Raw genomic sequence first — 13,793 nt, forward strand, 5'->3', positions numbered from 1 at the left:
TGAGGTCAGACATGCTGCCTCCCTCCAGCCCTTTCACCAACCCTGGCACCAACCGTTCCTCCTGCAGCACCCGCCACCTCTCTTCTGGGTTCAATAATTTGCTGCAGTGGCCACACAGAACTCATAGATTATGGGGTTTATTAGGGAAGCAACAGGCTACATTTCAAGTTTAGGAACACGCTTAGTCTCTGAGCTTGCTGTCTCTCAGCTTGCTGTCTCTCAGCCGACAGTCTCTCTCCCAGCAGTGCATGTCTCTTGATGTCTCTCTCTCTCTCTCAGCAGTGTGGGTCTCTCGGTGTGTCTCTCAGCAGTGCATGTCTCTCGCATCTCTCTCTCAGCAATGCACGTATTTCGCATCCCTCAGCTGGCAGTGAGAGATTCCTTCTGCCTCTAGGAGGGCTCCTTTTGAGCCTGGCAGAGTGGCCAGACTAACCAGTCCCAACATCAGAATTCTAAACACCTGAGAGAGTGAACTTCCCAGAAAATTACTTTGTGCTGCTCCCAACAGAAATACCCCAAGTGGATAACTTTAACAATCAGGTGCTACTCAGTTGCTCATGGCAAATTCCACCACAGAGTTTACAAAGGCTTATGGCTAGAAAAGCCACATTATGTAATTTACTACACCACAAACTAAAACAGCAGACCCACACATTCACAAAATTCCCTGGGAACAATATTGCATCCTATGAGAATCTACTCAATAAAGGAACATTGTTTTCCTATATTACAGAAGAGCTTCCTGCCAAGGATAATTCACTTTTTTGACATTTAAGCATAAAGTATAAAAAACCCAACCAGTCGCTGTTGAGCCTTCTCTGACTCATGGTGACCCCATATGTGTCAGAGTAGAACCTTTTTCAGAAGTAGGTCACCGGACCTTTCTTCCAAGGGGCCTCTGGGTAGACTAACTGTCAGCCTTTAGGTTAGCAGCAAAGCGTGTTAACCATTTGTACCGCCCAAAGACAGCATAAAGTATACTAACAAATCCCATCTTCTCTATAACTTAATTGTTTAATAATAGTTAGGATTTTTCTTTGTATCTTCTGCTTGTGGGCAGAATAAGGAAATACATAAACTCATCCATTGTCCTAATATGTGGTTTTGTTTTTAATTTTCTGCCCTTCTAGGAGGAATGCAGGCCCAAGTTGGAATGCCAGGAAGTGGACCAGTGTCCTTGGAGCGAGGACAAGGTAGATATTAATGTCTGATTAATGTGGAGTGGATTTGGTGCTCTCTTTTTCTGCATTGCCCAATATGGAAGTCACTAACCACATGTGACTATTTAAATATTAAATTAATTAAAATTAAATAAGATTTAAAATTCATTTCTGAAATCACACTAGCCACTTCACATACTCAATAGCCCCATGTAGCTAGTGGATACTGTACTGGAAAGTGCAGATACAGAACATTTCTATCACTGCAAAAAGTTCTTTTGGATAGGTCTGGTCTTTATTTTCTACCTACTGATTCAGAGCCCAGCTCTATAAGAATTCATGATGAAGCAAATGAATTCTTTGTGTCTCTGTAATTTATATTGCCTTTTCCAGAGAATCTAATAATTCTATTGGCATGTTCTCTCCTTCTCTCTCTCTCTCTCTCTCAGGATATATGTTGACTGAGTAAGGAATTTCAATAATGACTATATAATATGTGACAGGATATATAGGAAGACCAGATTTAAGCCCCAGAGAAAACTGGTCGGGGGCCACAGATATATGAAGCCTATTTGATATGTGTCTGTTACACTGTGGCTGCAACACTATATGCAGCAGCAATCACTCCAAAAGATCCACCTTATTTCTCCATGTTATTAGACTTTGAAGGAACATAAAATGCAGTTACTCTGTTGAAAACAACGTAAGGAGGAGAGAGGGTGAAAAGAGAAGGAAGTAATGATAAATCTGAGTGTGTACTGTATGCCAGATACTTTAATCTTCATGAACAACCTTGTGAGTTAGATGGCAGCATCTCAGTTTTACAGATGAAGAGATAGAAACTTAGAATGTTTAAGTTATTTACTTAATGGGACAGGTAAATAAATACTACTACCTGATTCATGTGAATTGGACTTGGTATTTTCTTCTTCCAGCTAGTAGGTTGCAAAGGTGGGATTCAGAAATTTCTGACTCCAAAAGCTTATCTGCTTCCTGTTAATATATGCTGCCTCTTTATACTTCCAAAAATATTCTTCATTGCCTTCTACTCTTATTCATTGTATCTTTGGGATGAGAAAGTACTACACTGGACAAGCATAGAGAGCCTTACCTTCCTTAGCATATGGCCTATATGTAAAACCCATTTTTAAAAAAGCAAAATATTAAGGTACAGTCCTATGCACTATGCTTCTTTTCTATGGCATGCACACTGTTGGTAGCTAAAGTAACAGAACTAGTAATCTTTTCTGCACAGATGGTGACAACAGGACAAGCTCCTGGCCAGATACCTCATCTTTTGTCAGCAGTCCATGCTGTTGTGCACACACACACCCCCCTCCTCCTGACAGCCACTATCAAGATTGAGTGTGTAAACCCAAGTATTTCTGCAGTAGTTAGAAGAAGAGATTAGGGTTTCTCTCATGCTGTTCCCTCTCCCAGGCCATCAATGTAGCAGCTTTTTAATAGATAATTTCCACAAGACATCTTACTTCCTGCTAGAGTTACTCTCACCTTTCTGGTCAAAAATTAACAAAGGGAAATGACTCATGTTTTAAAGATATCAAGCATGTCTTCGTGAAGGTACAAAATGAGATTTTTTTTTTCCAGTACCCAGCAAAGGAAGCAAACATTTTTTTAATTTGTACCCAGTTTGCCTTATTCTTTTTCCTGCAGTCATTGGGTTGCCATGAGTCAGACCAACTCCATGGCAACTGACAACAATGCTTCTTTTGTACATTTTTAATGGTAAAAGGATACAGTAAGAAGATACTTTTCTTGCTTTCTACCACCTGTGTTTAATACATATGCCCTGTTTTCTTATTAGTCTTTGTTTGCATTTGTCATAATGTTTGTTTGTTATCAAAAACCTGTGGCAGAGTATTTCTTATGGAGTGATAAGTCTCTTTGCTCATCAAAAGATCACTCACTGCATTTCCCCATTTGATATTTCTTTGATTTTGTTGTTGCTGTTATGTGCCATTGAGTCCCACCCGACTCATAGCGACCCCTCCTTGGGTTTCCAAGGTGGTATCAGTACAGAAGTAGATTGTCCAACTTTCCTTCTGAGGAGTGACTAGTGGGCTTGAACCACCATCCTTCTGGTTAGCAGTCAAGTGCCTTAGGCGCTACTCTACCAGGGCTCTCATTTCTTTGATAGCAGAAATTTATATGCTTTAAAATATGGCAGAAATAGTACTGCCTCACTTCTGTTTTGGCCTCTCCAAAATAAATCTTGCCTTCCAAATTCAGTGTGCTTCTTTTCATGTGTTGCTTGAGAAAATATGTTTACAATCTTTGCTTAGGATTCAAAACCATCTGTTTATTTATTCATTTTGTAATGGAATCACAAGGAGATGTAGGGGAAAACATAATTGTAGCAGAGGTGAAAAATGAAAATGGCTGGTATTTCTGGCCAAATAAATCATTGCCCCACAGGTTTTACCTTGAGAAGCTGTCTTATCAAAGTAGAACTGTGTTTCAGAGATCCAAAAGAACTAATTGAGGAAGATTTTATAGCCTTGGCAAGCTAATGAGCTCTTCACTTTTTAACTTATAAGTGTAAATCTCCAGTCTCTCTATGTATACATTTCTGTGTGTGCATGCAAGCTATTTTAAGTGCCTGCTCTTTCTCCTTTTGAACTTAATGCTCGCCTAGGAACCCTACAGCACTCGCCCGTGGGACCCGCCGGGCCTGCATCAATTGAGCGAGTTCAAGGTACCCATTGTATCTGCGGGTTTCCTTTTGCTTGTGGTGTTTAGGGTGGGACGTTGAGAGAAAAAGAGCTGCTTGGCAGTCATCCTCACATTTAGAACCCAAAAGAGTAGTGTTTTTTGTTTTTGTTTTTTAATTTTTTCCTGTTGGGGCCACAAGCCTAAGATTGACCTCTTCACACAGGGCAGAGAACCTGGATGATATGGGCATCTGTCTGAGGCTGTACTCCTTCCCTACTGGTGTCAGGAGGCTTGGATGGAATAGCAGTCTGTAAGGAGACAGCAGGTTCTTGCAGAGACATGGCAGTGTTCACATATGCCACGACCTTACCTCTTTTGTGACTTTGGCCCTTGAACTAAGGTTGATTATAAGAAAACCAGGAGCATAAGTCTCTACAGATTACAGTGCTAGTCTTTGGCATATTGCACTCCAGTTTGCTCTTTATGTAATTCCATCCATACCTCTGATGTGGTACAGATTCTACCTACACCCTGCTTCTGTTCTTGAGCTGCAAGAGGATTCTGCTGTGGTGAGGTTTCACCCATTCTAAGGTGTCTGAATTGTGTTGTCACTGGTATATAGAGTCATTTCTTTTATTCCTTACATGTTTTTCAAAGCAGTAACTTCCTGTTTGTTTCCCTGTCAGTGCCAATGCAAGACCCCAGAGCAGCTATGCAGCGTGGACCCATGCCTGCCAATGTTCCAACTCCTCGAGGTCTGTTAGGAGATGCTCCAAATGACCCACGTGGAGGCACTTTACTTACTGTGACTGGAGAGGTGGAGCCTAGGTGAGCATTAACATTGAAGGAAAAGATTGGAGAAATTACAGTTTTCCCTTGCTTTGAGCAAAAAAGGCTTTCGGTACGAGTTGCACCTGTTTGCTTACTTCAAGAGATGAATATTTGTGGCTGCTATCAAAGACTTAGCACTTCTCCTATGGCAGAACTATGTAGTTGAATATGTCATTTGGAGCTGACACTGACTACTGTATCCTCAGAAATCGGAAATTCTAACGCAGATACATGAGCAGGGAACTCTGGTGGTGGTTAATGGTAGTAGTAACATTAATAGCAATAAAAATAATTGGCATTGATGAGGTACATACATGCCTCTGACTCTGAGTACTTAGATCAGCTCATTAAATCATACAACAGCTCTGTGAGGTAGGTACTATTAATAGTCCTGTTTGACAGGTGAAAAAAACTGAGGAATAGAGAAGTTAAGTAGATGTGGCCAAAATCACACAGCTAGTAAGTGATAGAGCCTAGATTTGATACCATATAATCTGAATCCAGAACCTATGTTCTTTATCACTATACTGTATTGCCTCATATATATAATGGATATCCATTAATTTTTCCTATTTAGGAGTGCCTCAACCAAATATGAAATTATAGAATACATGAATTTATGTCTCTATAGCTTTTCTTCAACCTATTTGGTTTTATTATCTTGTTAGCATTACTGCACTGATGTTTGCATCAGTTCTTTGGTTTTATTTACTGATCTGGTTTATTCTTTGTTCTTGTATAATTCTGTTTTTAAATATTACATTTTTCTGCATCTCTAGAGGTTATATGGGACCACCCCATCAGGGTCCACCAATGCATCATGTCCCTGGCCATGACAACCGTGGCCCACCTCCACACGACATGAGGGGAGGGCCATTAACAGAGCCCAGACCTTTAATGGCAGAGCCGAGAGGACCCATGATGGATCAGAGGGGTCCACCCTTAGATGGCAGAGGTAAGAGAAGTCCTCTTCACAAGGCTCACTGGTAGTTATGGGCTGGTAATGACCTTGGCAACATCATGATAAATGGAGAAAATATTGAAGTTGTCAGTGATTTCATTTAACTTGGATCCACAATCAACGCCCATTGAAGCAGCAGTCAGGAAATCAGACCTTGTATTGCATCAGGCAAGTCTACTGCAAAAGACCTCTTTAAAGTGTTAAAGAGCAAAGATGTCGCTTTGAGGACTAACATGTGCCTGACCCAAACCATGGTTATTTACAGTCTTGTGTTCATGCAAAAGCTGAACAGTAAATGAAGAAGACAGAAGAATTGATACGTTTGAGTTACGGTGTTGGTAAAAAATACTGAATGTCCTGTGGACTATCAGAAGAACAAACAAATCTGTCTTGGAAGAAGTATAGCCAGAATGCTCCTTGAAAGCAAGAATGGCAAGACTTCATCCCATGTACTTTGGACATGTTATCAGGAGGGACTGGTTCCTGGAGGACATCATGCTGGGAAAAGTAGAGGTTGAACAAAACAGAAGACGACTCTCAATGAGATGGATTTGACACAGTGGCTGCAACATGGGCTTAAGCGTAGGAACACTTGTGAGGATGGCTCAAGACCAGGCATTGTTTCATTCTGCTATAAGTTGAACTGACTCAGTGCTACCTAACAACAATGACCCTGGCTGTCTTAGATGCTAATCTCAGATAAAGAATGCTGGGGAAATAGAGTTGGCAAGCCTTTTTTTTTTTTTTTTTTTTTTTTAAGCTTGTGATTTCGGTGAAAGTTTACAGAGCAAATTGGTTTTCCATTAAACAATTCATATGCATTTTATTTCATGACATTCATTGATTGTAATCCCCACAGTGTAACAACACTCTTCCCACTTTCTCCCTGTGTTTAGTTTACCATTTGCATTCGTCCTTCTTTCCTATCCCTACTTTCTGAGCTTTATCCCTGGGCAAATGCTGCCTTTTTGATCTCTTATGCTTGATTGTTCTAATGAATGTATATCTCCCTAATGTTATTGTTCACCTTATAAGCTGACTATTATTTGGCTGAAAGTTGAGCCATGGGGGTGAGTTCAGTTCCAGGCTTGAACAGTGTCTAAGGGCCATAGTCTCAGTAAGCCTGGTCTTTTTTTTTTTTTTCTTACAATTTTGAGTTTTGTTCCATATTTCTTTTCCCTCTCTATCCAGGACCTCCTATTGTGATCCCTTTCAGAGCAGTCAGCAGTGGTAGCTGGGTACCATCTAGTTCTTCTTGTCTCAGGGTTGTGGAGGCTGGGGCTCACATGATCTATTAGTCCTTTCAACTGATTATTTCCTTGCATCTTTGATTCTCTTCATTCTTCTTTGTTCCAGACAGGGAGAGACCAATAGTTGTACCTTAAATGACCATTCACAAGCTTTTAAGACCTTAGTCACTAGTCACCAAAGTGAGATATAGAGTGTTATCTTTGTAGACTATGTTATGTCAGTTGACCTTGGTGTCCCCTGAGACTATGGTCCTGAGCCCCTAGGCCCAGTGACTCATTCCCTTAAGGTGTTTGGTTATGGCCAAGTTTTTATAACTGTGCCTCCTATATACACCACTATATCCATGGATATATTTACAACATATATAAATACATATATAGAAATATTCTCTGTCAAACCTATACATATTCATGGGTGTAGTCCCATTTGCCTTCTCACACCTGTTTGCCTTCCCACACCTGTTCAGCTTGTGTGTCTGTGTTTCCACTTGTAGATTATTGTTATTACTGTTAATATAGTAATGCTTATCTTTGTTGGCTTTAACTCTTGCACTCTTTTCAGTGTTACTAAGCCTTTTTAAGGCTTATCTGCATATCTGACTAAGGAGAAAGCAGTTTCATAGTTGGGGGATGTGACTGGAAGATTAGATTTCTGTGTTTCTTTGATTGTTGCTTTTTCTGGCAGTGAAGTTGAGTAGATATACAATAGTTTTCTTACAACTTTCTCTGTAGGTGGAAGAGATCCCCGAGGAATGGATGCGCGAGGGATGGAGGCACGAGCCATGGAGGCAAGAGCCATGGAGGCAAGAGGATTGGAGGCCCGTGCGATGGAGGCTCGTGCGATGGAGGCTCGTGCGATGGAGGCTCGTGCGATGGAGGCTCGTGCAATGGAAGCCCGTGCAATGGAAGTCAGAGGAATGGAAGCCAGAGGTTTAGATACAAGGGGCCCAGTCCCTGGCCCTAGAGGCCCAATGCCTGGTGGAATCCAGGGTCCTGGGCCAATTAACATGGGGGCCGTTGGTCCCCAGGGGTCTAGACAGGTATGTATACATATTGAAACTTTTAGTTTCAATGTGAAATCTTGATCTATTCTAGAATTGATTATTGATCCTGATTATTACTGCTTCCTGATTTGGGCTGTTTCTCAGGTTGTAGAAAGAGAAGACTGGGATTTCCCATTCCTTAATTTCTCTGTCACTTAGCATGCTGATTTTCTGCCCACCAAGACTGTAGTCCAAAAGAGTAACTTTGTCCCACAATTTCAATAGCTATTCAGAGCAGAGCCCCTGAAAATTTAGGGATTGAACAGTATTCTTTGGGGGCACAAATCAATGTTATATACAGGCTTTTTCCAAAATAAACCTCACCTCAAACCTGACTCTCAGAATCTCTGTCAGTAGGTTCTTGACATAGATAGTTTGTAAAACCTCCCCCAAATGATTCTAATGTATAGCCCTTATTAAGAACCACTGCATTAGTTCATGTGAAGAGCTATCAGTGGTTAGTCATTTAGATAATAGGTCTGTAGAAATCTATGTTAATTTATTCTTACCACATAGCCTAAGTGAGCAGTAGAGTATGAAATGCAGTTTACTAATGCTCACCTTAAAACAATGGAATTGAGTTATTGTCTTTTTCTCTTTATTTGGCCCTCTCCCACTATGTGAATATGGTGGTGTATTCTGTGATTGTGTGTTGTCATCTTCTCTCTCTTCCCCCAAGTTTTGTGAGGAGGTGGTTATTTGTGTATTTTCTGAGTTTTTATATGCTAGCTCCTTCATTTCCTTGTAGCCCATCCACTGTCCTTTTTCTTATATGTGTCTTTCTCTATGTACTTCTATCTCTTTTTCTTTTCCCCTATGTTTCTGTGTCTTCCTCCCCTTGTATGTGTGTGTGTGTGAGAGAGAGAGAGAGACATTGATTTTTCATGTTAGAGCTGGAATGGAACATGTTATTCATCCAGTTTCCTCATTTTATGTTTAGAAAATGAGGCTCAGGAACTCAGATGACTTGTCCAAGTTCATACACTAAAATGTGGCAGAGGAAGAAATATAACTTACTGTTTTTTTCACTACTACTCTGTCTTATTATCTGCATTTATATATGTGGATATGTCTTCTTCCCCCTCTATAGCATAAAATACGAATATGTTTTTTCTGGTATATTTAGAATACTATTTTCTATTGTTTTTCAAGTTATTCTTTTAAGAAAATTTGTAGGCCTTGATTTTTATTGTGCCCTCTATGATCAGTAACCTCATAAGAGAAATAGTTCTTTATATATTCATTCAGTCATTCAAGAAATATTGAGCACCCATACATATTAGACATAAAACTAGGTTCTGAGGGTATAGCATTATGAACAAAATAAAGTGCCTGCCCTCAAGAAGCTTACATTCCAGTTGGGGAGAAACAGTTACATAATGGGCAGATCTATCATTGCTTGCATGATTCTCTGGAGAATGACATTGGAAATAATGGTTGGAAGAACAGTTTTGGATAATAGTTTGTTCTTTTATCTCTGTTAGTGCTTGAACATACTAACTCTGTAATAGGTATATAGTTATCATTAGTAGGTTTTATAATAAAAGTCAATTCGATCTGAGGTGAAAATTAGACATATTTTCAAACCTTTTTAAAAAGTTTTAATTGCTAATGTTGTTGTTGTTATGTGCCATCAAGTCGGACTCGACTCATAGCGACCCCTCCTTGGGTTTCCTAGGCACTATCACTATAGAGGTAGATTGCCCCATCTTCCTTCCGAGGAGTGGCTGGGGGGTTTGAACCGCCAGCCTTCTGGTTAGCAGTCAAGTACCTTAGGCACTATGCTACCAGAGCTCCCTTAATTGCTAATATATTCACTCATATATAAGTATATAATATATTCATATATGAAAGAAAATATTAAGCATCTTGCTTGCTCCACGTACCTATTTTCCTTGTGCCCCCTGCCAACTCCTAGAGATAACGACTTTTATTAGATTTTTACGTATCTTTCAAGCAAATATAAATATATATTCTTATTCCCCCCTTCATTGTTCTTTACCTTGGTTTTTTATGTACAAATATATCCTTAATTCATAATTTTAAATTAGATGTGGAAAATTAACTCTAGCATTCTTTTGGAATCTTTTGAGTCATTTAAGATATTTTTGGAATCTTTTGAGTGAAAGGCGTATTACTGGGATTATTATATTATTTATTGTCTTAACAAGAACACATTTCAAAATGAAAGTACTGTTAATAATTAATCTGAGGCAAAAACATACACTGAGATTGTGTTAGGCAAACCAGGATGCATAATCACCCATAGTATTACTGGTCTGCCTAGAACAGGAACTCCTAGAAACTGTAAATGGTCATCATTGAGTGGTTAGATCCCATTACAGCACCTCAAATTAGTATTGACTAGAGCTTTAAAAAGGTTATGCTCATAGGTGTTTCAGATCTCTAACAGATCATTAAATTTCAGACCAGTCTCTAGATTTAGTGTTGATAAAGAACAGGAAGTGATAATACCCTAGCGATGTGTACAAAGCTATATTAGTGCTTCAGTTATCTAATTCTTTGGGAAATTAATTAATGCATGTAAGTGAAAGTTCCAAATAATAGAAATAGTCTACCAAGTTTTTTAACTACTTTAATGAAAAATAATTTATGAAGTGTTTTTGTATGCATCCTTCCCATTAAAGAGTATACAGAAAACTATTTTGGCTATTCAAAGTCATTAAATATATCCATTATTATATATGCTATAGTATAAACCATCATTCTCTCCTTTTTGGTTTCTGGTCTCTTTCACTGTTAGGCTATCATCCAGCTCTTCAAATTTCTGTCGTGGTGTCTGCTCTAAACAGTTGTTTATCCTGCATTTCTTTTATGTTTTGCTGCTGCTAATCTGGGGAAGCGGGTCTGTTAACAATGTGTATTTAATAAGAATACGTAACCACTGGGTGAATGCCTGAGTATGAACATAGTTCTAGTGTTTAGGGACTTTTTAGCAGTTATTGTAGATGCTCAGAAACCTTTTCCTTGCTTCTAGTAAATTTTAGAAAGGGTTAAGCACGCTGAAAAACTTAAATTTGGGTAAGTATAACTGTACTTTGTTCTTTTAACTCAGTTCAGATGTATTTCTTAATGTGTATTTAATGGAATACATCTGCAGCATATTCTCAATGAAAAGCTATAAAAATCAAATGTTAGGCTAATAGCAGTCTTTTCCCCAGAGGCCTTCCCATCTCCTTTCTCTCTTTCTAACATAATTGTCTCTGCCTTACTTGTGGGATGAGAGGGCCCTTTGGGACAAACTAGAGGTAGGCAGTATCCCTGTGAATGTCACTTTCTCAGTGGACAGCCGTACATTATCTCTTAGAATCTAGTGGCTTTCATTTGTGTTTCCACTGAGCACTAGTTTCCAGGGTTCTCCCAGTTTTCCCTGTGCTTATTTGACTGAATTTTGCCTGATTTGATGGTATCCAGTTATGCTGTGTGATATTTGTTCATGGTATGGAAGCTCTTGTGAGCAGGTGTCTTTAACTTGCTAGTTAATCTCTGCCTAAACCATGCCTTCTGCCATTGCTAATAGTAGAATCTGATCTTCAGAGTCATTAATTTGCTTTTTTTTTCATATATGTATACAGATTTTATCTTTACACTGCCAATAATGGACTCTGGTTACCCATATGTGAGAACTTTAGAAAATCTCTCCTCACTTCTCTTTGTATACATAGGTCCCAGTCATGCAAGGAGCAGGCATGCAGGGAGCAGGCATGCAAGGAGCAAGTATGCAAGCGGCAGGCATGCAAGCAGCAAGCATGCAAGCGGCAGGCATGCAAGCGGCAGGCATGCAAGCGGCAGGCATGCAAGCGGCAGGCATGCAAGCGGCAGGCATGCAGAGTGGAGGACAGCCTAGTGGCTTTAGTCCTGGGCAGAACCAAGACACTCCACAGGATCATGAGAAGGTAAGCGACATTGGTGATTCCTTTTTTCATAGTTACCATATGGAGATTCTGGGTCTTCACAGTCCCTTTGAAGATGATATTTACTACACTGTAGAAATCTTTCATGATCTTGTTACCAGAAATTTTGTGGGCCTGCTTCTGCAGTTCTTCATTGGATAGAAATAGCAGCTTATCTTACATTTGACACTTGTCTGCCAATAGCCACTTTTTTTTTTTTTTTTTGGCGTGCAGGACAGATTGACCTAAAAAAACAAATCTATTTCTTCCTCCTTAAAAAAAAATAAATTTTCTGCTAGTATATCATTGCTAATGTCAGATGGATCCTCACTGAAAGCAAACAATACCAGAAAGATGTCTACCTGTGCTTTATTGACTATGCAAAGGCATTTGACTGTGTGGATCATAACAAATTATGGATAATGCTGCAAAACATGGGAATTACAGAACACTTATGTGCTCATAAGGAACCTATACATAGAACAAGAGAAAGTCATTTAAACAGAACAAAGGGATACTGTGTGATTTAAAATCAAGAAGGGTGTGCATCAAGTTTGCATCTTTTCATCATATTTAGTCTGTATGCTGAGCAAATAATCTGAGAAGCTGGACTTTATGAATAACACAGCCTCAGAATAGGAGGAAGACTCTTTAACAGCCTGTGTTATGCAAATGGAATAATCTTGCTTCCTGAAAGTGAAGATCACTTGAAGGACTTACTGACAAAGATCAAAGACTACAGTCTTCAGTGTGAATTACACCTCAACAAAAAACGAAAATCCTCATAACTGTACCAATAAACAACATCACAATAAATGGAGAAAAGATTGAAGTTGTCACGTGTTTCATTTTACTTGTATCTACAATCTACTGATTGGAAGCAGCAGTCAAGAAATCAGATATTATATTGCACTGGGCAGATCTGCTGCAAAAGACCTCTTTCAAGTGTTAAGCCAAGATGTCACTTTGAACACTAAGGTGCTCCTGACCCAAGCCATGGTATTGTCAGTCACTGCATATGCATGTGAAAGCTGGACAGTGAATAAGGATGACTAAAGAAGATGGTGTTGGCAAAGAATACTGAAAATACCATGGACTGCCAGAAGAATTAACCAATCTGTCCTGGAAGAAGTTCAGAATGCTCATTGGAAGAAAGAATGGCCAGGCTTCATCTCACCTGCTTTGGTTATGTGGTCAGAAGGGACCATTCCCTGGAGAAGGATAATCATGTTTGGTAAAGTTGAGGGTCAGTAAAGAAGGGGAAGACCCTCAAAAAGATGGATTGACACAGTAGCTAGAACTATGAGCTCAGGTATATAGCAAGAATTGTGAGGATAAAACACTACTGGGCAGCGTTTCAATCTGTTGTACATAGGGTCATTTTGAGTCAGTCAACTAAAGGGCACCTAACAACAACAAAACAACATATCTTTCTGTTTCTGTGTTCCACTTAGTGGGGAGTTCATGTCTGATGGAAAAACATATGAAAAGGAGATTTTCAAAATGGGATTAAAGTCCCTTTCTGGGGTTCAGAAATACTAAGTTAGAATTCAGGAACGGTTCATGAAGATGTCTGTTTCACATCTTCTAATCTTAGGTATTTTAATTTGTACATGTTCTCATTGTGTCTTTTCTCACCAGCTTTTTGGCTGCTGTTTTCTGTGAGTGTAATACTTCCATTCCCCATTTTGCTCCATATCCCACTACTACAGTAGCTTTTGAGTAGAAGCTGGTGGTGGTTTTTTTGTTTGTTTGTTTGTTTTGTTTTTTGTTCTTTAATTTTTACTGTGATTTGGGTGAAAATTTACAGAGCAATTTCATTTTCCATACAGCAGTTTATACACATTTTGTCTCATAACAGTAATTGCAGTTTCCCACAATGTGACAGCTCTCCTCCCACTTCCTCCCCATAGTTACCTCTTCCTTGTGTCCTTCCCTCCCATGCACTCGTGCTCCCTGAG

General features: G+C 39.4%; 1 protein-coding gene across 1 annotated transcript in view; it reads left to right on the forward strand.

The window, feature by feature from the left end:
- The window catches only part of CSTF2 (cleavage stimulation factor subunit 2), a 27,774-nt gene that overhangs the window by 12,426 nt on the left and 1,555 nt on the right, over positions 1-13,793 (forward strand). Inside the window, exons 8-12 of the mRNA XM_042782452.1 lie at positions 1,131-1,193; positions 4,520-4,661; positions 5,444-5,619; positions 7,608-7,915; positions 11,605-11,835. Of these exons, the coding sequence (XP_042638386.1) occupies positions 1,131-1,193; positions 4,520-4,661; positions 5,444-5,619; positions 7,608-7,915; positions 11,605-11,835 (920 nt within the window). The remainder of the gene's footprint in view (positions 1-1,130; positions 1,194-4,519; positions 4,662-5,443; positions 5,620-7,607; positions 7,916-11,604; positions 11,836-13,793) is intronic.

This window comes from Orycteropus afer, unplaced genomic scaffold (assembly GCF_000298275.1).
Source record: "Orycteropus afer afer isolate SDZICR_OR568_19922 unplaced genomic scaffold, OryAfe1.0 scaffold00327, whole genome shotgun sequence".
NCBI classification, from domain to species: domain Eukaryota; kingdom Metazoa; phylum Chordata; class Mammalia; order Tubulidentata; family Orycteropodidae; genus Orycteropus; species Orycteropus afer.